Raw genomic sequence first — 23569 nt, 5'->3', positions numbered from 1 at the left:
CCCTCATGTCCCACCAGGCGCCCCAGCCCTCCTCCTCCCCACACCCAGAGATGGGATTAAGCCCCTCCAGTGGTGAGGAAGCACCTGGGGGCCTAGTGGACGCTTCTCCCCCACAGAGACTACCCAGGGGTCAGGAGGCAGCAGGGAGCCAAGGGACACGTGGAGTGTGTCAGGGGTGGGTTTGGTGCCTACCACGCTGTCATACTCCTCCAGGGTCTCGCTCTCCCCCGCCGTGCTGCTGAAGCTGCTGGTGCTGGAGGAGGAACGGGAGATGTTCGACCGCCCGTTCTCTTTCAGTTTGATAAATGGCCTAGGGAGAGGCGGGACGGAAGGAAGGGCGCGAGGCTGTCACTGGGGAAGTGTGTCCCTTGGGCTGGGACAGCGGGACAGACCCTCCTGCCACCCTTGGAGCAAAGTGCTGCCGTAGGGATGAACCTTTTGGGTTGCTTCTGTATATAACCACATCCAAAGGCATGGGATAAGGTGGTGGGTGGGTGGCCCAGCAGGAAGCCCAGGGTGCAGCTGACTTCCCCTTGGCACGGAGGGACAGGTACTGCAGCCTCCCCAGCTCCTGTGCCCTGAGGATTTGGGCAGCCTCTGTCAGATACTGCTCCTGGCTCTTCTTTGTAAAGACTATAAGGGAGCTGTGTTCATGAATCACAAGAATCTTTTCTCCCCTTAGTATCAAGCTTATTTGTAGTAAAAACTGGTGAGGGTTTTGTTTGACAAAGTCCCTGATGTCTGTGGTAGGAGAAGGATGGACTCCTCCTGGCTCACCTGTCTTTGTTGGGGCATATTTCAGGGGAGCTAGGGTTGGATGAGGTTTCAGACTTCATCTCTTGGGAAGAATGTCCCAAATCTGGTGTCTTTTGGGCTCCAGAAACGCTGTCACTGAGGGCACAAAGAGACAGGTTGCATGAGTTATACAAGAGACTTAAAAAGGATGGTCAAATTATATTCCCCAACACCAAATATAAACTGTGAGAGTGACAGATGCTCTATGGGTACCACCACTTTGATTTAAAACAGAGGGAAGGGATCCAAGGCGCAATTTCTCAAACATAGCAGAAGCAGCTCTTGTTGCTGGTTCTGTGAAAAGGAGGGGCTGCACCCTGGGATAGGTTTCTAGCACCCACCAACAGCTTTTCTCATGTTTAACACTCAAGAGGGTCTTTTAACCTTAGTGACAGAGTGATGACAAACTCACCACCTTGTCCTGCTCTCCACCTGGCTCTCCGACGTCGTGTGCAGGCGAGGGAACAGCCCTGACCGGCGCTTGATGGGGCTCCTGGACTGGTTCTTGGCAGCAGTGGCTGGTACAGGGGGCTGAAAGCAGAGAACAGTCTGGGTTGGAGAGCACAGCTCCCTCCTGGGAGCTCAGAAACTAAACAGCCTGCACAGAATTGTGCTGCCTGAGATTCCCAGCCTACACATCTAGAAAATATGTAATGTCAGAACTTCTTTTCTATCTCCTTTGTGCTTTGGAGTTGAAAATCTCAGACAGCTCATCTTTGGTTCTTCCACAAAACAAGCCCAACTTGAACAGGCACCCAAACCCATGGTCTACTCAAGTGTTCCCCTCTCCTTTATCCTTACTGCCCCTGCAGGGGACTGACAGACTGTCAGCACAGCGCCCCACTGGGCTGCGCTGGGCTGGACAGAGGAGGGACAGTGGGACAGAGGGACAGCAGGACAGAGGGACATGTGGCTGCACTCACTGAGAAGGTGGTCTTGGTCACCTCGCCGCTGTTGTGTGCGATGCCCCCGCTGAGGCTGCCCGGGATGCCACTGCCGTGATGCTTCTTCTGGCTGCCCACCATCGTCTCCATGGAGTGGCTGCGCACTCGGATGGCTCTCTGTGGCAGAGGGGACAGGGGACAACAGGTCATCATCACTCTGTGGGGTGCTGGCCCCAGAACCCCTCCCCAGCTCCAGGTCTCCCCCAGGTACATGGGAGAGCAACCTGTCTGGGCCTCACTGAGAACCAGCACACCCCAACAACAACCCCACTGGTGACAGCAGCAGCCCTGGCAGGTGCAGTTGAGCATGGGCCACCCTTGGGCAGCCCCACAGCCACCACAACATCAGATTTTTCCCCCATTGCTCCATGATACCAAGGACTGCAGCTATGGGACCAGGAGCAGCAGACACAAGCCCCACATCCAGCCTCCTGCCCTGTGCCTGACCAATGTCCCAGACCCCTTGGCAGGAATAGGGACCACAAGCGAATCATAAGCCATGTTTGTGTGCACACCTCCCATGATTCTCCCTGGACTTGGAGAGGACAGATCCTGCAGAGCCTCCAGCCCTGCATGCACATCTCCTGCACTGACAGACCTCTCCAGCCTGCCCCAAAACAACTCCTGAGCTGGAGGTTTCACAGCCACACAAAAGTGCTTCTGTTCTGCAGTGAGCTAATGCTTGAGAATACATTCAACCTGAAGCTCTGCTGCTGGTTTGGTCCATGCACCTCTGGAAGAGACCAGAGGTGAGCTCCACAGCAATGGCCTCACAGCAGCTGCAGACTCTCCCTAACCCCTTTGATCTTCATATCTCCCCATCAAGCTGCCCCCTTCCCTCACTCTTCACAGCAGTCACCTTTCCCTGTTCCCTTTGCAGCTATTCCCTGTGCTGTGCCATCACCGTGCCATGGCTGCTGCTCCTCCAGCCTGAATCCCAGCTCAGGCTAAAGAGAGGAAATGAGCCACTGTGGGCCAGATTCCTGAAGGTGCCAGCACTGCATCCACAGGCACTTGGGGTCACAGAGCTGCAGGCAGACCCACACTGGAGTAAGAGGGAGCTGCAGCCCTGAGCTCTCATGGAGCCTCCAGTGCTGGAGACTACAGTCCCAACAGCCCCTCCTACACATCCAATAACAAACACCAAGCCAGAGTCCATCAGAACAGATTTATTTGGGTCAGCAGCAATTTATACATAATTTGACAGTGTTTGTAGGTAAAAGTGACCAGTTGCTTTGCTGCCAAGCAGTGCCTGCAGGTGCTCACACCCTGCAGGCTCCTGCCCTGAGCTGGGGAGCTCTGTGGGGCACTCCAGACCCCCTCCCCACAGAGCAGGTCCTCTCCCTGCAGCAGAGGCAAAGGCACCTCTCGCTGGCTCATGGCCCAGCAGAAATGGGCTCCACTCACCTCTGAGAGCTGGGCCCCTGGTCACCCAGCCAGGGGGATGGGGCTGCCAGCTGGGTTGTGGGTGTGAAGCACTGGGCAAAAAGGTATCATGGGGACCAGGTCTCACCCTTTGCAGCCCTCATTTACCATCTGTATCTCCCTGGTCACTCCAACAAGGCTCGGTGCAGGACATAAGCCAGCAGGCAGCCCAGCAGCGCGGGCCCGAGGCGGCCAGGCAGGCGCAGCCCAGCACAGACCACGGGGCTCACCTCCCACCCCAGCACTCCCTGCAATGCCAAGAGAGCACGGTCTGTCTCCTCACACACACAAAGTGAGCCCAAGCATGACTATTTAACCTCAGTGCCGAACCCCTGGCGTGGATGCTGTGATGTACAACTGACTGCACAGCAGCTCCATCCCTACGGCTCACACTGAAACAGGACACACCTGAGCCTCCCCCCACTGCAGCAGGGGCTGGGGAGGTGAACACTCCTCCTCCATGGCCCCATCCTCCAGGTGCAGGATGAGGCGACTCATCCACCAGAGCCCACTTCTCTGGGCCATAGATATCACTGTGCCTGTGAAGTAACTGCAGGAGCTGTCCCAGTACAGCGGCAGCCAGGACAGCTCCCCTGCCCATACAGTGATGGCCACTCTGTGTCAGCCCCGTCCCCACAACAAGGCAGCTCCACCACAGACACCTGGAATGGCTCATTCCCCCAGACTCAGGTGCTGCCCCTCCATCTCGAGGGATGTCCCCACTGCCCAGCCAGTCACTGACCCTACTGCCAGTGGTTGCTCAGAGTTTCCTCCACAGCATTTTACCTCTGTTCCTTCTCCTCCAGCCCACACCATCTGCTCTACCTCACACTCACCCAAGTCCCTCCAGCACACCCAGTACCCCCTCCCCTCTCCATGCCCCCCCCTTTCATTCTATCTCCTGTTTTAAGCACAGTGACCACCACCTCCCCCTTGCTTGCCGTGGTAGTCACCTCAGGAGTCTCTCCTGCTTGCTGTCCCACAGCAGCATCCAGCAACTGGTGACAGGAGCAGGACACACCCTGTCACAGCACAGCCTGGCTGCAGGCACAGCATGTGATGGGGGGCTGGCCCTCAACTGACATCCCTCTGGACACACGAGAAATGCCACAGCCCACTGGTGGAGGAGGAGATGCTCACGGGCTCTGGAGAGGTCACCACAATGGGGACACTCACCAACAACAATGGGACCACACCACCCTGCATCTGCTCCCATTGGGGCCAGCTCTGGTGGACTGAGCGGGTGGTGGTGGTAGAAGCCTCCACATCCTCCCACCACCCAACCTTCAGGGGACACCTCCCGTCCCCCAGCACTGCTCATCTGCATCTCCCACCAACGTGTGCTTTGCCAGCCCTGGGTGCATTTTAGCTTTGCTCTTGGCAAGGGCAGGGCTTTACCTTGAAAGACTCCAGAAAGCCTCCATGACCCCCATTCTCCAGCTTGTCCTCCTCAGGCCCCAGCCCCAGCATGGTCTGCGTGTGCCCATGGAGCTCATCGTGAAGGTTGTCCAACAAGGCAGCCCGTGTGCGGTCCTGAAAGAATGAGAAGGGACTCAGCCAGGGCCCTGAGGGAGCAGCAGTGGCACTGACCCACTGCTCAGCTGGCTTGTCCCTCCTGGAGGGCAGTGCCTGCCCCACGAGGCCTCATGGCCATCACACTCCAGTCACTCGTCCCTGCAAGCGCCGACCCATTTCAACAGGGACAGGTGGCTTTGAGAAGGAATGGGGGAATTCCCCACACCTGGCACAGTGCCAGGCAGGGACACACGGGCAGCATTACCTCCAGCTTTGCAAACTTGTCAGACTTGCAGCAGGCGTTCTCGGCGTTGATGAGCTTGGTCAGCAGGAATTCCCGGAACTCAGGGCTCTGCAGGGACAGAGCCAAGGTGGAAAATACCTGCTGTTGTAAGACTCCCCATATCCCTGGAGTTGTACCAACCCAAAACGTGGGCTCACAGCACCCTGCAGCCCCTCCAGATGTGGAAGCATTGGTGGAAAACCCCAGACAGGCTTGGGGTGCCCTCCTGCACCCACACAGAGCTCCTGGCACCAGAGCTGCCACTGCTGCCTCGTATGGGTGATGCCATGTACTGGTGCACGGCCACTCACCCCACCATAAATCCCAGGGCCTCACTGGAAACCAAGATCAATGCAGATCAATTCCAGAAGTCATGTTTTCCCCAAGAAGGTGGAAATGCTTGGAAACATCTCGGACACACACATTTTTTATGGCTTGGAATGTGGTTCCCTCAGCTCCTACCTTCTGGAACACCGGCGGGTTCGGCAGGGCTGGGCCAAAGGAGGGGACATCTTCCCGGGCCGTGACTGACACCTGCAGAGCCAAAGACACGTTATTCTCATGGGTGCAGCAGGATAACAGGGTTTATGGTACCTACACCCAGGTGATGTGTCAGAGGGATGTGAGCTGTTCCAAGGCACATTCAAACACTGAGGAGCATCAAAACTCTTTAACAAATGAGCTGTTACAGGAGCTGTCATACACACAGCATTTTATAAACAGATGTCTGTATACATACATCACATAACAGTGCATACATAATATACCTGTGTGCATACATAATATACCTGTGTGCATACATATCTGTGCTCAATACAAGCTACAAGAGCCCACCAGGCCTAACTCTGGTTGCATCACTGAGCATGGGGCAGGTGCTGGGCAGTCGCCTCCAGAGCTTGGTCTGAGATCATCGATTCATGGAATGGTTTGGGTTGGAAGGGATATTAAAGATCATCTATTCACACATCCCCTGCCATGGGCAGAGACACTTTCCACTAGCCCAGGTTGCTCCAAGCCCCATCCAACCTGGCCTTGAACAATTCCAGGGATAGGGCAGCCACAGCTTTTCTAGGCAACCTGTGCCAGGGCCTTACCACCCTCATGGGGAAGAATTTCCTTCTAATCTCTAATCTAACCCTGCCTTCTGTCAGTGGGAAGCCATTCCCCCTTGTCCTGTCTCTCCATGCCCTTGTCAAAAGATGCTGAAGCAACAACAGGCACGTCCACACTGGGATTGCCCTCACCTTGTACACTGTGTTATCTCCCTCGGGGTTCTCCACCTGCACCACAATGTAGGCGTGCAGGAAGTTGGAGGCAATCATGTCTGGGACAAACGGCGTGTTCTCCTCTTGGAAGATAATTGCCACGATGTCATTGCCAATGTGCCTCTTCCTCTGCAGCTAAGCAGGAAGGAAGAACACTGGGTCGGTAATGCCAGGCGGTTCCACTCCCATGGAAGCAAATGTCAGCCCCGGGCTGGGAAGCCAAGGAACCACTTCTGTGGTGCCATGGTGCTGGGGCTCGGCTGTGCCCATGGCACTGGGCAGGGCAATGTCAGTGCATCCCCACTCAGACCCTTCTGTGCAAGGAAACTCATCTCTCTTACTTGTTGTGTGTCTCCTTCAGTAAAAGGCAGCTTTGTAGAGACATGAAACATTATCTCCCTGTCCCTGAACACCGTGTACACAGACTCTGCTCCCGTCTGCCCATGGCTGACATCCAGGCCTCCTCGAAAACTGGAGATGAAGGGAAAGGCAGAGAGAAAGGAAGAAATATTAATTGAAAGCCTCACAGAGAGTGCCAGTGGCTGTCAGGGGACAGGCTGATGGAACAGGCTAGCTCATTTATCTTTGTCTAGAAGTGAGCAAACAGAAAGAACAAACCGTGTCACATATTCTAACCAAGTATCACCATCACCAGCCTGAAATACAGGGTGTACACAGAGCAGGGCCAGTCAGCCAGGGCTGACCACAGCCGTAGGCACCAGCTCTGGCACTGGTGGTCTCACCATCCCTCACCAGCAGCAGGGGGTCTCTGCCCACACCATGGCTGCTGCAGCGACCACCCTGGAGGCACCCGCAGCTGAGCTGTGACACTGGGCACGGCACATTTCCATACGCAGCTCCTTCCATCTATGGCTGAGCAGAGCCAGATTTTAGCACAACCTCAAATCTGCAGGAAAATAAGTTTTTCTCTCTTGGCAGCTCCAATTTTTTTTTTTTTTGAAAACTCCTCCAGCTTTGAAAAACAAGCCAAAGCTATATTTGCTTCTGCTCTGCATATCCCGCTCAGGAGCGAGATGACTTCTGTTCTCACACGTAGATATTTTTACATATGACATGATTTCTTGTTAATGTATTTGTAAAATCATCCTTTTTATCTAACTTACCCTTTGAAGTCCTGGAGTGTTATGGTGTCTCCCAGAAAACTTAGGAAGTTCTTGAAGGCAGTGCTCTCTTCATTATTGCCAAACAGCTCCTCCTCTTGGGTCTGCAAAACACAGAGTGCATCTGCTGACAGCCCCCATCTCCCTGCCTGTCCATCCCCTGCCACCTCCTGCTCCATCCACGGGGTCCCTGGGGTGTGACCAGCACCTTGTTCCAGGCTGCTCCCCCCTCTGCTCCCCAGCTGGCACCCCCACACTAACCACTGGCCACCAGCACTGCCTGTGGGCTGTCACAGCCTGCTTGGCCCCCAGGACACTCCAGGGTAAAGCTGCTGAGAGCTACTTCTGTCTCGCAGCAAGGACCTTAGGATAATGTCCAGGAAATATCAAAACACAAGTGAATCCTCCATTGGAAAATCCAAGCCCTAATCCCCCTCCACGTGCTGTATTTCAAAACAATGAGACCCTAATTATGGACTTGCATGAGTCAATCAAATCCAAAATGCAACATGTAAGATAATTAGAGTGCCTGTCAGAATAATTCTTGGTGAGTTCTGAGGGTGAGTTGCCTCTGCACTCCCCATCCTGAGTCCCCCAGCTAATGACAGTGTTTTCAGCAAGTGCCTGTCTTCAGAGCCCACAATCCCTCTAGACAAACATAGCTGTTTTGCTGTCTAAACATATATCTGATTAAAATACCATGCCTGCTAAAATCCATTTTCACATCCGCTTTTCCCTACAGCAGCTTGTGGGCTGATTTCCATACTGAGATTTTTCAGTCACATCATTTTTTAATGAGTAGGGAAAACATCCGAGCAATAAGAAACACAGTCAGTGAGGACACAGAGGTGCTGCATGTGGCAGAATTAACAACAGGGTTGAGTCTGTGCCCATGAAACACGGCTCTCTGGGGTGTAGGGATGTGCTCCACGAGAGTGGCATGGGGGCAACTCACCTGCCTGAACTTCTGATAGATCACACCAAACTTGAAGGTGTTGTTGACCTCATGTTCATCATACGACACTATCATCTGGGACGCCTGCAGGAAAGCAAAATAACAATTGTTTCACCAGGTAGTTCAAAAGCTGACAGACCAAACCCACGGGCTGTGACACCACTCCTCGTGGTGGGGGTGGGAGAGCCCACTGGAGCTGCAACAGGGTACAATGGCAGGGCAGCACCAGGAGGGTGGAAGGGGGAAAGAAGCCAGATTCCCACATAATTAGGCCAAAAGTTTTCCACAGTGGCCCTGGGTGGGGTTCTCAGCATCCCTGCTGGGCAGGTTACTTCACCTTGGGGTAGAGAACCGGGTTAAACTTCAGCCCAGAGGCATCATCACAGAAGGCCTGTTGGCAAAAGGAAAGAGCAGTCAGTGCTGAGTCCCTGGCCAAAACTTCACAGCAAGGCCATGAATGTATTACAAAGAAGCCAAACCCAGCATCTGATTACAGGAGCTCCCTGCTTCACATCCTCTCACTGGGATGCCCCATGGCCTGGTTGGCACCCAACTGAGGATGCAGCAAGACAAGTCCCAGGTCTCTCTGTGAGTCAAAGGTGGTGCCACTTTCTCATCTCTTCTCCCAGATATCAACCAGTGACTTGCAGAAAACTAACAGTGGGGCCAGCACATAGCACCACCCAAGTGCCCCTTGATCTGAGAGCCGAGGCGTTGCTGCCCAACGCTGTCCAACACATCCTAACACATCCCAACACTGTCCAACACATCCTCACACATCCCAACACTGTCCAACACATCCTCACACATCCCAGCGCTGCCCAGCACATCCTCACACATCCCAATGCTGCCCAGTACATCCTCACACATCCCAGCACTACTCAACACACCCCAAAACTGCCTGAGGTGCAGTGGCACAGGCTTTGCTGCAGGTGTCCCAGCCCAGCTGGGCATTTTACCTTTGCAATCTGGGGGATACTTGGAAGCTTGCTCAATCCTGCCAGTGGGATCCTTTCATGCAATGTCTTCACTTTAGACCTAGCAAAGAAAGGACAATGAGCAGACAGACGTCAGGGAATGTCTACAGCAAAGCCGTGTGGGCTGTTGGGAAACATGTTGTGCTGCATTTGTTGGGCCTGGTTAGTGAGCAAAGCTCAATTTGTCTTCTCATCTCTGCAGCTCTTCAAATATTCATAGTTTGGAGGGAAATGACAAAATGCTTCAGACATGCTGGGTCCTGTCAGCTTACAGAGGGATGGTGAGAGATGTGACTGGTGTTATCCCAGGCAGGATTAAACCCGGAGAGGTTTACACTCAGTTCCAGGGGGTTTAGCAACAGATCAAAGTCTCATGTTCATTATCAGGCTTGGGCAGTCCCAGTGCAGAAACACAAGGATGCTGCCACTGCTTCCCATCCCACCCTGACCCCCTCCACACTGCTGCCAGTCTGGCTCAAGCATTTGCTGTAGAAACTGGGGACTCCCAAAGAGAGAATATTTTGTTAAACAAGGCATTTTTTCCCATACCTGAGTATAACCCTTAAATATTCTGTGCCATCTGTCTCCTCACATTTAACAGAAAGGATCAGATTTCCGAGGCTGCTGGCTGTACAGTAGAAATTTAAATGATCCTAAAAATAGAAAACAGCATGTTAGTGGCAGGGAAGCAGCTTACCATGGCAAGGACACTGCCTGGACACTCACCTGCCACCCTGCAACCCTCCCATCCCTCAGGGACACACAGTCTCACCCCCTTGCCAGGACCAGGGCTGTAACCCCTCTGCCAGTGGACTTCAGCACCCTGCTCTTGGTGTGTCCAGAGGGCCAAAGAGGATTACAGGACTGTGAGCAAGAGCACAGGGGCTGCCATGCTGGATCTGTGCATCTGGTCAAGCCCAGGGTCCCCACAGACAGGAGGCTCAGAGCCTGGTGTCCTGGGATCCCTGTGGGATCCCTGTGGCTGTGGGGCCAGGGGTGAAGGCTCTGTGTGTGGCCATCACTGTCATGCTGGGAACCCGCTGGTGCTTTCACTCCTTGCAAAGGAGGAAGTTGCAAAATTTACCCATTTTGTTCACAACTGGAGACTTTGTCTTGGGCAAGGGTGTGCCATTTTCAGCCCCGAGGGATGGGGGCACCCACCTTCCCCAGGAAATGCTTGCGGTAGGCTCTGGCCTCTCCCTTGCACTCCAGTTTGTAGCCATAGGTGCTGGGGCTGAGGTTCTCCTCCTCCTCCTCGCAGATGCTGCTGTCAGATGAGGTGGGTGTGCCAAGGTTTTCTGGGTCTTCGATCCAGTACCCCCCAAACTGGGGCAAGATGATCAATGGGTATGGACTGCCCTTCTCTAGGATCTGGAGAGACATGTGCCACGAGGGGTCAGGCAGGACAGGGGTGTGGATGTGGGGTGCAGAGCTCATTGCCCCATGTTCTGCCCCCTCCTGCAGCAGACCCAAGTCCTGGTACCAGGGGAACGAGTCCGGCCCAGAAGGCGCTCAGGGTGGTTCAGTGCACCCACCTCATCAATGCTGGGGTACGGGATGTAGTCTTCCTGGAAAAAGGAACCAAAACACCATCTATGACCATGTGTTTCCCACCAGCCATCTCCTCGCCCCAGCCTTGCACACACAACCTGGGGAGCACCTCCAGCACCCGCTGCCCTGGTCCCTCCCAGCCCATGCCCTGCACCAGGTGCTAATGGAGAGCGATGCTCCTGTCAGGTGAGGCCACAGCAAGGGGGGTGAGCCCTGCAGTGGTGCCACTGTGCTGCCCAGGGGGGCCCCTCCAGGGTCTACAGGAAGGCAGCAATGCAGGGTAAGGGTGTCTGAAGGGGGTTCCACTAATGGTGCAACTTCCAACCCTTTTACACAGCTCCACACTGAAATGCACCAGCCTGGACATAAAGCTGGATTAGGGATTTACAGGCACTGAATTCCCATCTTTGCAATTCAATCAGTGTCTTATTTTCAGATAACATCTAAATCCTTTCCAGCCCTTTGAGTGACTGTCTTTGATGATCACATTAAACCTCTGAGATGGGTGGGGGGACACACAAAGAGATCCCCACAAGAAACAAAAATCAACCAACCTTGTGTTTCTGGCTTCCAGACCTCTGTTCTTCCAGTTTTGGTGCCTGTTTGGAACAAAATGAATGGATCAAATAATTAAGATGTTTTCAGCAACACAGGTGGTTGGCCCACCAACATGAGGGTATTTTGATACATGGGGATAGCTCCAACCAAGTGAGCCTGTGCTCAGGATGAGCTTCCCAGCACAGTAATGTAGGAGGTGCTGTGGGGCCTCTGCCCTCATGGGCTCTGCTGAGGGGAATATCCTGCTATTACTGGCATGCACACTGCTGCTCACCTGCATTTTTTCCAGCATTTCGAAGAATTCTGCCGACTGAAAAGAAAAGAAGGAAATCTCTTTTTTGATGAAAGTGGACACAAGGCAAGCCAGCCCAAGCCACATCACAGCAGGGACATTGGATCCCCATCCCAGACTGGGCACCCTGGCTCTGGCCCTCAGCAGAAATGGGAAGAGACTCTATCCATAACTGAGGGAGTGTCCCCTCAAGACACCCCATCCAGTCCTGCTGCTGAGCAGAGTTGGGGCCTGCAGGCACCCCACACCAAGTGCCCCCCTCACCACTGTGGGCAGCACATGGATCAGTGAGGGCTAGCAGCTCCCTGACTACCCAATGGCTCCTGTTCCACATTCCATTTCCAGAGAAGCCTGGGAAGAGGGGCTGAGTGAGGCCGTGGCACTTGTCCTGCTCCCCATGCACGAGTGGGCAGCTGTGACCCTCGGAGCTCTGTCCAGACCAACTCAGAGATCAGCATCACTGCTGGAGCTCCCTTCGCCAGCAGCCCTCAGCCCCCACAACTCCCCAGCCGTGTGCATGATTTGGTCAGTGGTCTGGAGTAATTTCTTTTCCTAATCACAGCAGCGTTAGCGAAGCCGCTGCCCGTGGCGCTGGGCTGGCCAGTGCAGGGTTAATCCCCACTTGCCACTTGCCAAACGAACTAAAGAGATTAGTGAGCCTGACTCCAATTAGAAACCCTGTGTGCCCTCTGCAGAGCACCAGTCCCACAGTCAGCCCATCCTGCTGCCTAGCTCGAGGGCTGTGGCCGCCCTGCCTGGCCAGTGCCGGGGGAGGACCCGCAGCCACCGCACACACGGGGCACACGGCCCCGAGCCTTGGGTGAGGGGGGCCAGGGACAAGAACCCAACCAGAGCTCAGACAGCCCATCATCGCCTCTCCACGAGAGGTGCCGAGACCATGCCAGTCACTCAGCCATGCTCCCCCTTGGTGAAGTACCCCTTTCCCACCCTGATCTACCTGTGCTTCCCAGTGGGGCCCTGGTCCTGGTGGCAGCCAGAGCGATGAGAAGCTGCTCCAGGGCCACCCCTTCAGCACAGCTGAACCTCAGCTGGACAATCCTGATCCCTTGCCCAGCTTTGCCTGCTCTCAGGTACATACAAATAAATTACCCAGTCAAACTATGGCTGTAAATGTTGTGGCACTCCCAGTAAACCAGTAAGTGGCTTTTCTGGAGGTGCGACACAGCAGCTCCATCTCTCCTCTCACCCCCTCTCCACTCTAACCCACGTTTACTCCTGGCCTTCTGCCCTGTTCCAGGTGCAGTGATCCTGGCTCACACAGCTGAGGAGAGGCTGGGCCATGGCAGACACTGCCAGTCTGGGTGGAGAGCAGAAAGCAGGATCAGCAGCTCCCATGCTACCAGCTGTCAGAAACAGTTTGCAGGAGAGGGCTGTGGGATTTGGGGCAGAAGGGATCATGGTAAAAAGGGGAAAGGCCTGGGGAGTGATTCTTAGTGAGCTCATAGAATAGACTGAATTTCTCAAAACACACAAAAGAAAAGAAGAAAAAAACAGGGGAGGAGATGAAGAAGTGAAAATCAAAGGCCAAAGGAAAACCTGAGAGAGATTTTCCTTCAATAATTGCAGTGAGCAAAGGTCAAATTTAAAGCAGGAGCAGCCTACAGCTGCCAGCACAGGTGGGGCAGCCATGGCTCAGACACAGCCCTGGCCGTGTTTCCAGCTTTAGACTAAGCCCACCCTTACCTACCACTCCTGCAGGAGTTAAAAAGAACCTTGTCTCAGACAGCTCTGTGCCCACAGCTGGACACTCTTTAAAAAGGCTTTTCCTTAGTTTGAACTTGGTTTGGATTTCCTTTATCTCCAAGTATAAATGTTCTTTGAGTCAATTTGGGTAGTTTCAGGTAGCCAGACCAGATCCACCTGCTACAGTCCTGCAGAAAATGCCCACATGGACTGAACAAAGCATGCAGCAGCCTGCGTCCTTCAGGGCATTGTGCATACTCAGAGCCAGCCTTACCAGGCCACAAACATTTTGGTAATTACAGTGTGTGTACAATGACACCTTTGTGGCACCGGCAAGAAGCCACGTCACCCACCGAGGGTGCAGCCAGCAGAAGGGACTCTGCACTCACTGTGCTGGGCTTTTGCTCCGAACTGAACCTGCACTGGTGTCTGCAATGACACCAAGGGCAGCCCAGAGCAGGCAGCACTGCCCTGCCACCTTCACCAGACAAATTTTGTCCTGGGTCGTGAGTTTAGTGGCATACCCCTATGAACAAGGAGCACTTGGAGAAGTTGCAGCTGGCAACTTCTGGCACTGGCAGTGACCAGTAAGTGCCTGCTTCTGAGGTTTACAAACAAAATGACACCCAGAATAACCCTGCACCAGGCGGGAGCTGCCATGGATGGAGGGCAGAGCAGAGCTGTGCCAGTCCTCCTCCCCAGCACTCCCCTCCACACGTCGCAGCACTCACCAGCAACCCGGGAAGAAATCCATTATACCCATTACCTTCTCGGCATCAGCCCCCGCCTGCATCGGCTGCGCAGCCACGGCTGCTGCCGCGGCAAGGCTTCCTCACAGGCACCCGGCAAGAGCGGCCGAGCCCGGCCATCCCCGCCCGGCCCCACACCTCCCCTCGTTAATGTTTCCCCAAGCCAGAGGCACAGCGGCACGGCTGCCTTGTTATTTCAAAGGGTGGCTCCCCTGGGAGGCAAAGTGCCCGGAACAGGTTGGGCAGGAAGCAGTGAGGGTTTGCAGAGGACGGGCAGGTGCCCGCTGGGATGCAATGCAAAGCCCCACGACGGGGATGCACGGCCCCATGGAGGGACTCATGGCCCTGTGGCAAGATGCACTGTGCCCCTCAGGTGGGCACTCTCCTGGGAGAGTGGCAGGAGAAACCGGGCACTGGGCAAGAGACAGAAAATCCCTCTCTGCCTGGAAATCTGTATGCACAAAAAAGCCACAGCCCTCCTAAAGGAGCTGAATGAATCCCAGACGTAAATCCTCTCAGAGTCAGTGCAGGACAACCCAAGCTGCTGGCTCAGGAGCTGCAGAATAGGCACCAGCACCAACAGGACCTTCCCATCCCAGCAGCACCAGGGAGGAGGCAGAACAAGCCTCTTTGGCCAGAATGCCTGCATGGCTCTGACAAAGCACAGGCAGTCTCAGCTGCCAGTGACTTGCTCCTGTCCCAACACCCATGCCTACCCCCATCCCTCTCTGGGACACTAAGCCTTGCACAGATCTCTGGGAAGCACCTCTGAGTCTACCAAGAGCAGGGCAGAGCAGGATGAGAACCAAGGACTTCGACTCGATGCATTCATGCTGTGCAGCATCTCATGGCAGGCTCAGCTATGCCAGGGCCAAGTGACCACCCGCATCCTCCGCACTGGCTGCCACCAGAGAACCCAACTGACTCCTGAGAACCAGGTCTCTGCCTCCCAGCCACAGTCACCTCAGCTTTCCCTTCATCAGGCTGATGGCTCCTTGATCCCTGACATCTCCTGTCCCAGGCACCTTGAGGTCCATCTGTTAAATATCAGCAGATACGTCCCACCCTCTGCCTGCCTCAAACCAATGCCAGCGAGACCAAAGTGGCATCAGGGGCACTGGGAACCTCCAAACAAGGAGGCACACAAACAAACCCAGAGGCCCACAGACAACTTCCAGCCTGGAAAACACATGGCTTTATTTCTGTTTGGCACCTCTGGAGTTCCCTATGCCTGGCACAGCTTAGCAGTGGCCAAGTGGTCCCTGGCAGGAAGGAGTGGTGGGTTGGCCCCTGCAGCAGTGCCCACCGGCCAGGGATGCACCGTCTGCCTCGTGCTGGCACAGAACCACCCACCGCAGTGCTTGGGGAGGGTTACTGGAAGGAAAACAGCACTGGAACTCAGCACCCTGCTCGTCATCACTGCTCACGATTGCATAACGTGAGCGGCGGCGCAGGATGGGCCGCTGGCACACAGGCCCTGCCGCCGTGGATGGAGGGATGGATGGTGTCGGAACAGGCTGCCGGCTGAATTCCAGAAACCACCTACTGCTGCTCCTGCGGGAACAGCCCTGATCCGTACAGCTGCTGCGTTGGAAGTGCCGTTCCTCACCAGCCTGGCTTTCCAAAACCGGCGCCTCGGCTGGACCGCGCGCCCACGGCCCGGCACCGCGGTGCCCCTGCACTCACCTTCATGGTCGGGGGGGCGGTGAGGGGGGGTGACAGGGGCCGCTCCGGGACGGTCACATCCGTGCTGTTCAGCAGCTCCTGCTTCCTGGAAAACCAAACACAGGCGTGTCAGCTCTCCCCTGCCCGAGCCAGCATGCAAGGCAGGAGATAAGGGTTATCTCCCTTGGCAAAGCCATGGCATGTGGCTGCCTGTACAGTAATATCTGGAATCTGAGAAAAAACCCAACAGATGGTGTTAGAAAGCGATAAAAGTAACCACAAAAGCCCCATGCCCAGGGCAGGCTGTGAGCCCTCGCTGCCCCTTGGTGTGGTGCTGGTGGCACAGGGACAGCAGGGCTGGGTTCCTATGACAGCCCATGCCCACGGCTTCCCTCCCTCCAGCACCTTCCCTACCAGGGCAGGACCTGCAGCTTAGCAGCCTTCTGGCAGCAGAGAAGGCTCTCAGCTCAGTGACACCCAGGGACACCGCAACATGGGTTTGGAGGCACCCTTTGACAACAGGGCACCTGGCACAGGCACTGTATTTGGAGGCAGCAGAAGCATCGTGAAGATGCGAGATCCCAGGGAAGCAGGGAGCAGACCCCGTGCCATGCACAAAAACCCCCCAAACCTCAGAAAGGCATGGCCTCAACCCTCCACTCAACAAAATTCCCACCCCTCTCACCCAATGGTTCCCGGGCAGGCAGCCACGCCATCACACAGCAGCACTGCCAGATGCTCCTCGGGGAGTCAGAAAATCTGAGATTTAATTTAGTTTCCTCTCGTCCCTGCCAGGTTAGTCCTGCAGAAACCGGGCCAAAATGTCCAACTGTTTATCTCGCCATAACGAGGTTTGGTTCCCATGGCAGCCCGCCCCGGGATGGCTCCGCACAGCACAGTGTGCACAGCAGCAGGCACTGGTGCCCGCCGGGGCCCTCTCCAAAACACGTAGCTCCTGCCAGAGGGTGCACACCTGACCTCTGGAAACACTGGCCCTCACTGCCAGCCCCACCATCCTGGGCCCTGCCCTCCCACTCACACTGTCCTCTCCTCCCAGGTCCCAGCACCTGTGACAGCAGGGGACAATCACCTGCCGGTCATGGGGGAGGCTCGGGTGGCTGCAGCCCCTCCTTGGCAGGGCCCTGCGTCACAGAGAAGGCGGGAGATGCTGAGGGGGTGAAGTGGGGATGAAGCAGGGAGGCAGTGGGGATGCTGGGAAGGCAGAGTGGGACCAGCAACACTGTGCCCCTCAGAGTCACAAGGCACCGGGGGCTGAGGCACCACTTGGGCTGTGCCAGCACTGCAGCCACAGCCAGAGCACCTGAGAGAAACACTCATCAGGCCGTGTCCAAACGTGAATCCAGACCAAGGACTGATGTTTCACATTATATTAAACCAAAATACATATTCTTTCTTTTTTTTTTGTCTCAGAGCAGGTTAAATTTACATTGTTACACCTCCTTTGAGCTCTTGGCATCTTCCAATTTTTCCATGCAAGAAATAAATTGAAGCAATGTGGGGCAATAGCAGAATTCATCTCCTGCCCACCCATACTGTTTATCTAGTTCCTTCCCTCTCTGCTCTCCTCAATCTCACCATGACTCCACTGCTGAAAAATGCCGAGGATGACAGATTTTCCCTGTTTGCTCTTTGACTTTCTAGGACACTAAAGCACAGCCTGATCTGGAGCAAACCACTCATCCTCTGCTCTCCTTGCTTTGAACCCTGAGCTCTGCCTGATTGCACTCAGCTGCACAGCGGCCTCAAAGGCATAAAATGGATACGACTTTGCAAAGATTAAAGTTATAGGGATGTGCACAAATAATTTGATTTGATCTGGGATTTGTAGTGGGTTGCCATAGCATCGTATTCTAAGTATTATAAAATCACCCAACTTAACAACACGTTCCTCTGTCACATGCTGGCTGCTTCTTTGGGGCCAAACTGCTGGAACTGCTCCTACAGTTCTGGGAGAGCAAAACAAGCCCATCCCCAACCACCACTTGGAACTGGCCTCCACATTGGGAATCTGTTATGTTGAAGTCCAACCACGGATGCCAGTGATTCAATCTGCCACCAGCACCGGGGTCAAGGGCTAGCGGCCCATTTCCCAAACAGATTACCCTCACGGAATGATAAATGAATCATGAGGAAGATTAGGATGTCTTTGTCTGTACACCAGGCTACAATCCAAGGATCCCCCTGAAATGACCCCAGAGCCAGCAGGGGCTCTCAGCCCCACACTGAGACACAGTGCCCAGCTGGCACTGAGAGTACAAGTCTCTGCAGAGCCCAAAATACAGCAAAGGTCACGGGTGCCCCTGCCAGCAGAGACCAGGGCTGGGGATGCCGTGCAGCTCACCCTGCACTCACCTCTCCCTGGCACCACAGGAGACCACGACAACACAACCAAAGGTCACAGCGCTGTGCTTGCTCCCCACGGGGGCACCTGGTGCCCAGCAGGCAGCTCTGCCTGCCCCCAGTGCCCCTGCACCCACCCTGGCCATGGCCACAGCCAGGCACCAGTGCACAGGACGGGTGAGAGCAGCCTCCAGAGCTGCATGGCTGGACACCAATCTCCAGAAGGAAGCACAGGCATCGCTTTAGTAATTTTATTTCTTTGTTTTTCTCATTAGGCAAATTAAGAGAGAAGGAAAAGAAAGAATTAGAATCCTGCATACTTAGTAAATCTAATTAAGGAAATACCTTAATGCAGTTATGCAGGGCTGACTGCAGGGTTTCCTAACGGAGACTGAGATCAGCTCTGCCATCCTGGCATGGTCCCATCCAGGACCCAGCTGTTGCCAGCTCCCAGGGAGGCAGAGCCCACCAGGCCAGGGCTGCTCCCCTGGCTCCTCCCAAAGTGGGAGAAAATGGGGATTTTTCACCCCATTTTGAATGCATAGGCATTGGCAAGCTCCTAGCAGAGTGAGGGTAGGTGAGGTCTTTCTCTTTAGAGTGTCCCTGATCACATCCCAAAAGTACCTTTAAACTCATATCCTAAATTGGGTAAACCCCACTGACATACTGAAATTCTGATTAAAAAGTTCTGTTGAGCACAGAGCCAGGGCTTCCTGAACCCCTAAAGTGTTCCCAGCCAGACCCTGACTCCAAGTGCACACTTCCCTCCCCCTCTCTCAGCCCAAATCCTAATGAAAAACTCCTAATGCATCCCACCTTCTCATTTTGACCATCTGATTTCCCAGATGGGCTCTAAACTGACCCTGTATGTTCATATAAATCACACACGGGAAGGGGAGATGTCAGTGTATTACCTGACACGGTGAAGTGCTCCACAGCAAACAGTTGGCTCTACCTCTGTCACACTGTGTAAATGAGACAGGAGCAGCCCAGGTTACCCTTAAGCCTACGCTTAATTCCACACATCAAACCTGGCCTAAGGAAGTGCCAAACTCCTGCAGCAACAAGTTCCGCCTGTCAGATGTTGCATCCTTGAGAAGGTCAGCAATGACTGTCCTGTAAATTAACAGCCTCTATTTCTGGACTCATCATTTTTTATCCTTGATGGGCATTACCTTGCCAGCTGCTTCCTTTTTAGTTTATTTAATATTCCATTCCCAGTCTCTTAAGTTTTCAGAGGGGACCATGCTTCCATATTGTTTTCCATCCTCCCCCTACCTGAGCTCAGCCCTGCCCGCAGCAGGCAGTGGGAGTGGGGAGTAGGCTGCTCACCCTCCCTCTGCGAGGGCTCCTCTCCATCCCCCACACGGCTGGGACTGACCCCAGGACACAAGCACCTGCTGATACCCCAGGCAGAGCAGCAGTGGCCAGGAACCCTTGGCATCTGCTCACAAATTGCAAAAAAAAATCCAACCAAAACCGTGGATTTTTTGCAACACAGACAAGGGCACCTTGATGAGGGTTTACACCTGGAAATCTGCAGTGAGTGCCTGAACAAAGCACCTTGCCCTGACTTTGAGCAGCTCTCCACCCAATCCCGGGATGCCAAGCAAGCAAGATCTCGCTGCATCATCACTCATCCCAGGGAGGACGTCAGTAGAGGACACACACTGCTGCAGGCTTCCACCAAAGTCAGACAGCCCCAAGGCTCCAGAACCCCCCCAGACCCCGGCTCCAGAGCCCCCCAACAGCTGGGCTCCTGCCCGAGCAGCCAGTGCTGAGCACTGGGCAGAGCACTGGGCAGAGCCCCTGCCATGGAGCATCTTCCCTAAAAACTGATTTACCTTGTTATGTCCTGGCTCGGGATGGCCCTGCAGCGTTACCTTCTCATATAGAAGCCTCAGAGTCAGCAAAAAAAAAACCAAAAAAACAAACAAAAAAAAAAGCCTGCAGCATTTTCTGGTCTACATTTCTTGCAATGAACCACATATTTGCAAACTGCCAGCCTGCACCTGCACACACACAGCATCCCCAGTGCACCTTCCCCGAGCGGGACCACAGCCAGGCTTGGAGCAAGGGGGTATTTGACTGCCAATGAGGTTGGCTTTAATTACCCCTGAACAGAGAACAAACATTGTTGAACAGTTCCGAGCGTCCCACCCTTGTGCAGGCAGTGGATCCCTGTGGCCTGCACTGGCCATGGGGGTCCCAGCTGCCTCTGCTGGCCATGGGGGTCCCCTGCCCACACTGGATGTGGGGTCCCTGCTGCACCATGTGTTGCCCGTTCTGCTTGGGGGGATGGTGAGGAGCTGACTCCTGCTTTGTCTGCACCTCTACAGCCACTGGAATCTTTCCAACTGGCCAAGGACTTCTCACTGGGCCAAGCCAGGACAGTAAGGTTTGATATGCAAGTAATGGTAGGAACAAGTTTTTATCTTTTACAAAATGTGCTGCCTGCTTTCCCTTGCAGAAGCAGAGAAAGTGGAGATTTCCTGCAGATCTGAGTAAATCAGCCAAGGCACATGCAGACGTTTTCAGACCAGAAGGCTCGTCTGATCCTATTCCTGCCAAACCCGAGCCAGGAGCCTCGGGCAGCCGTTTCCGAGCTGATTCAATAATTTGCAAATTGCAGAGAACAGCTCCCAGAAACCTGCATCCCTGAGCACCATGGCACTGGTGCCAAAGGGAAAGGGGAGACTGTGAATGGAGGGGTGCTCCACACCGAGGCACCCACCCACCAGCTTTACTCCACGAGAGGACAGCCACCATTGCGTCACCTCACTTGCACATAAGACATTCAGGAAAATTCGTTTAGATATAAATACAGTCCAAATTCCAGCTTTCCAGAGCAGAACAGGAGCCAGGAGGAGCCCAGAGCAGTCCCCCCCCCCCCAGGGCTCCGTGCTGCTCCCCTCCCCTCAGCAGGGCAGGCATAGGTGGCAGATTGCAGGTGAAGGGGCAGGTAAGCACCACCCAGGTCTGTGAGGGGAGCCTGGCGAAGGTGGTGTGTTGAGCTGCACTTTGCTGGGTTGCTAACAAGAAAGGGACATGGGCCACCAGGGACTCTGCAGCTGCCACTGATCCTGCCAGGCTTGCATATGGCTCGTGGAAAGCAAAATTCAATTGCAAATGCAGAACAAAGACCAAATGTAGGAGGAAAAAAAAGCAAATAGGAGCAGGTGGAGGAACTGAGTCCCTTTTGACGATGCCGCTAGCAGTCCTTCCCTTTTCCTGCAGATTATGTCACTTTGATGGCCCTGGCAGCTTGCATAAGATGAAGCAACCACCGTAAAGCACTGCTTGAATTCTTGCAATCACTCCCATGGAGGTTCCTCAGTCCACAGCAGACAGGAAAAAACCTCCTCAGGGTCCTGTTCTCCCCTTGAGATGTCTGTGTGATTCTTGCTGTACTCAGTAAACCCCGCAGCAAGAACTGCACTGAGACAGTTTGTGCACAATATGATGCTGGGAAAAACATAAAAATAAAAACCAGACTTGCACATCATGAGGCAGATTCCTGTGCGAGTTCAGAGCGAGGTTTTTTCTCAGCCCTCCAGTGTCATGCTTAGCTCATTCATAGAAACCTGGTACCTGGGGGAAAGACAACTCTGGGAAAGTCTTTCTTGATGCGACTGGTAAAGCAGTCACCGGTCTCAAGGCAAACGCAGGATGGCCAACAGGTTTCAGTGGGGACAACATCCAGAGGAGCATTTGGACCCTTCTGGCAGCACACACCTCCCGGGCACTCTGACAATCCAAATACACAGCACATGAAAGTGGGAGAAAAGACTGCAGGCTGTCCCCACAACCAGCCAGCCCCTCTGTCCAAAACTTGCTGGTCCATAGCCAGAGCCCATGGTGCATGGACAGAACTATGGCAGGGGTGGGCCTGGGCTAAGCAAGACAAAACCCAAAGGGGCAACAGCAAGGACAGGAATGGTCAAGCCCAACAGTGAGCCCCAGTGCAGTCCCCACATCCCATGTCCCAGCCTGTGAGGGCGTGAGGTACAGGGATCCCAGCCATGGCTCATCTTAGGTGATAATCCATCACTGCTGCTCACTCAGGGCAGTCAGTTTTGATGATCTACCTAAAACCCCAGCAAGGGAGAGGAAAATATCCCAAAACAACAACAGTGACACGTGAACTCCCTGGAAAGGCCACTGTTCAGTCATTAAGGCATCATTGAAACTCTGCTCTCAAGGGCACCAGCTGTCCAAGGCAAAGTCCCTACGGCAGAAGCACTGAAAAATGGGGTACGGACCTGCAACCCACAACTAGGGATGGACAAAAAGCTTCCTTCCCCACTGCCTTACTCTCATTTTTCATGTTCATAGATTAGGGAGTGGGAGGATACTTTACAATAAAGATTCTAAATAATTGATTCTTCATTCATATGGGTTTGGTATAACCTCACAAATCGAACCAAGAAAAAAAGAAACAAACAAAAAACCCCCTCAGTCTGCAGGAGTGCCCACATCGCTTTCACCCCAGACCAGAGGTACACACACTGTGAAGTTTGGATATATATTTCTGGCTATGTTTAACACTGAAGTTGCCAGAGCACCAGAGTCCTGGAGGAGAGAACTCCCTGCCCGGGGCAGCCCGCACAGATCAGCACGGGGTCAATCTCTGATGCCAACAGCAACTCCCGTGTAAAGCGGGGGGAGCGGAGCCCGCGGAGCAGATGCCAGCTCGCACAGTACTGCAAACAGGCCATTTCCTACGGCACAAAGTTGAACACGAAGTACAGCCCGTGGCTTCGGCAATGAAAGATGAAACCATTTGTCAGCTGTTCTCGGAGCAGACAAAGCTGCGGAGCCGAGTTACAGCAGTTCTGCCCGCACGGGAGCCCTGCGGACCGCGCTGCTCCTGCCGGGTCTGCAGCGGCAGCGGTGTCGGGGCTAACCCGGCTCGTGGAGGCTGGAAGGCAGCCCCGCACACACGCACGGACACGCGTCCCGAGCGGGTCACGGTCATCCCGGTGCCCGGCTCCCGGTACCGCCGCCGGCACACAGCGCACACCGCGAGCGGGTCACTGCTCTCCCGGTTCCCGTTGTCTGGTTCCCGGTACCGCCGCCGGCTCACAGCGCACGCCGTGAGCGGGTCACGGTTATCCCGGTGCCTGTTTTCCAGCTCCCGGTACCGCCGCCGGCACCCACCGCCCAGAAGCTCCATCCCCGCTCCCGCCGCCGGCCCCGAGCCCCCGCGCGGCCCCCGGTACCGAGCGCTCCCCGGTTCCCCGCGGTGTCACCTTCTCTCGCTGCTCTGCCGGGAGCGGTGCAGGAGCCCGATCAGCACCACGGCGGCCCGCACCCCCGCGCGCCGGGACCGCGTCCTGTCTCCCGCCCGGGACATCGCCGCTGCCGCCGCCGACCGAGCCCGGCACCGGCGGGGGCGGCGGCGCGTCC

General features: G+C 54.8%; 1 protein-coding gene across 7 annotated transcripts in view; it reads right to left on the bottom strand.

Moving 5' to 3' along the window:
• The window catches only part of RAP1GAP2 (RAP1 GTPase activating protein 2), a 52784-nt gene that overhangs the window by 6331 nt on the left and 22884 nt on the right, over positions 1 to 23569 (bottom strand). For 2 of the 7 annotated variants that reach the window (XM_027668807.1, XM_027668808.1), the window contains exons 1-20: positions 23413 to 23518; positions 15821 to 15905; positions 11664 to 11699; positions 11386 to 11430; positions 10816 to 10848; positions 10442 to 10651; positions 9830 to 9933; positions 9263 to 9341; positions 8641 to 8694; positions 8304 to 8387; positions 7352 to 7452; positions 6569 to 6698; positions 6207 to 6362; positions 5425 to 5496; positions 4945 to 5031; positions 4563 to 4697; positions 1719 to 1856; positions 1208 to 1326; positions 778 to 891; positions 193 to 310 (exon numbers count right to left, since the gene is read on the bottom strand). In XM_027668807.1, coding sequence (XP_027524608.1) covers positions 193 to 310; positions 778 to 891; positions 1208 to 1326; positions 1719 to 1856; positions 4563 to 4697; positions 4945 to 5031; positions 5425 to 5496; positions 6207 to 6362; positions 6569 to 6698; positions 7352 to 7452; positions 8304 to 8387; positions 8641 to 8694; positions 9263 to 9341; positions 9830 to 9933; positions 10442 to 10651; positions 10816 to 10848; positions 11386 to 11430; positions 11664 to 11699; positions 15821 to 15905; positions 23413 to 23516 — 2004 coding nt within the window. In that variant the 5' untranslated portion in view covers positions 23517 to 23518. Of the gene's footprint in view, positions 1 to 192; positions 311 to 777; positions 892 to 1207; positions 1327 to 1718; positions 1857 to 4562; positions 4698 to 4944; positions 5032 to 5424; positions 5497 to 6206; positions 6363 to 6568; positions 6699 to 7351; positions 7453 to 8303; positions 8388 to 8640; positions 8695 to 9262; positions 9342 to 9829; positions 9934 to 10441; positions 10652 to 10815; positions 10849 to 11385; positions 11431 to 11663; positions 11700 to 15820; positions 15906 to 23412; positions 23519 to 23569 lie in introns of those variants that run through there. The other 5 variants (XM_027668811.1, XM_027668809.1, XM_027668812.1 and 2 more) reach the window with 5 other exon arrangements.

Source organism: Corapipo altera, unplaced genomic scaffold (assembly GCF_003945725.1).
Source record: "Corapipo altera isolate COAL_440 unplaced genomic scaffold, ASM394572v1 302, whole genome shotgun sequence".
Classification (NCBI taxonomy): Eukaryota; Metazoa; Chordata; class Aves; order Passeriformes; family Pipridae; genus Corapipo; species Corapipo altera.
This window is presented reverse-complemented; position numbering and strand designations above follow the sequence as displayed.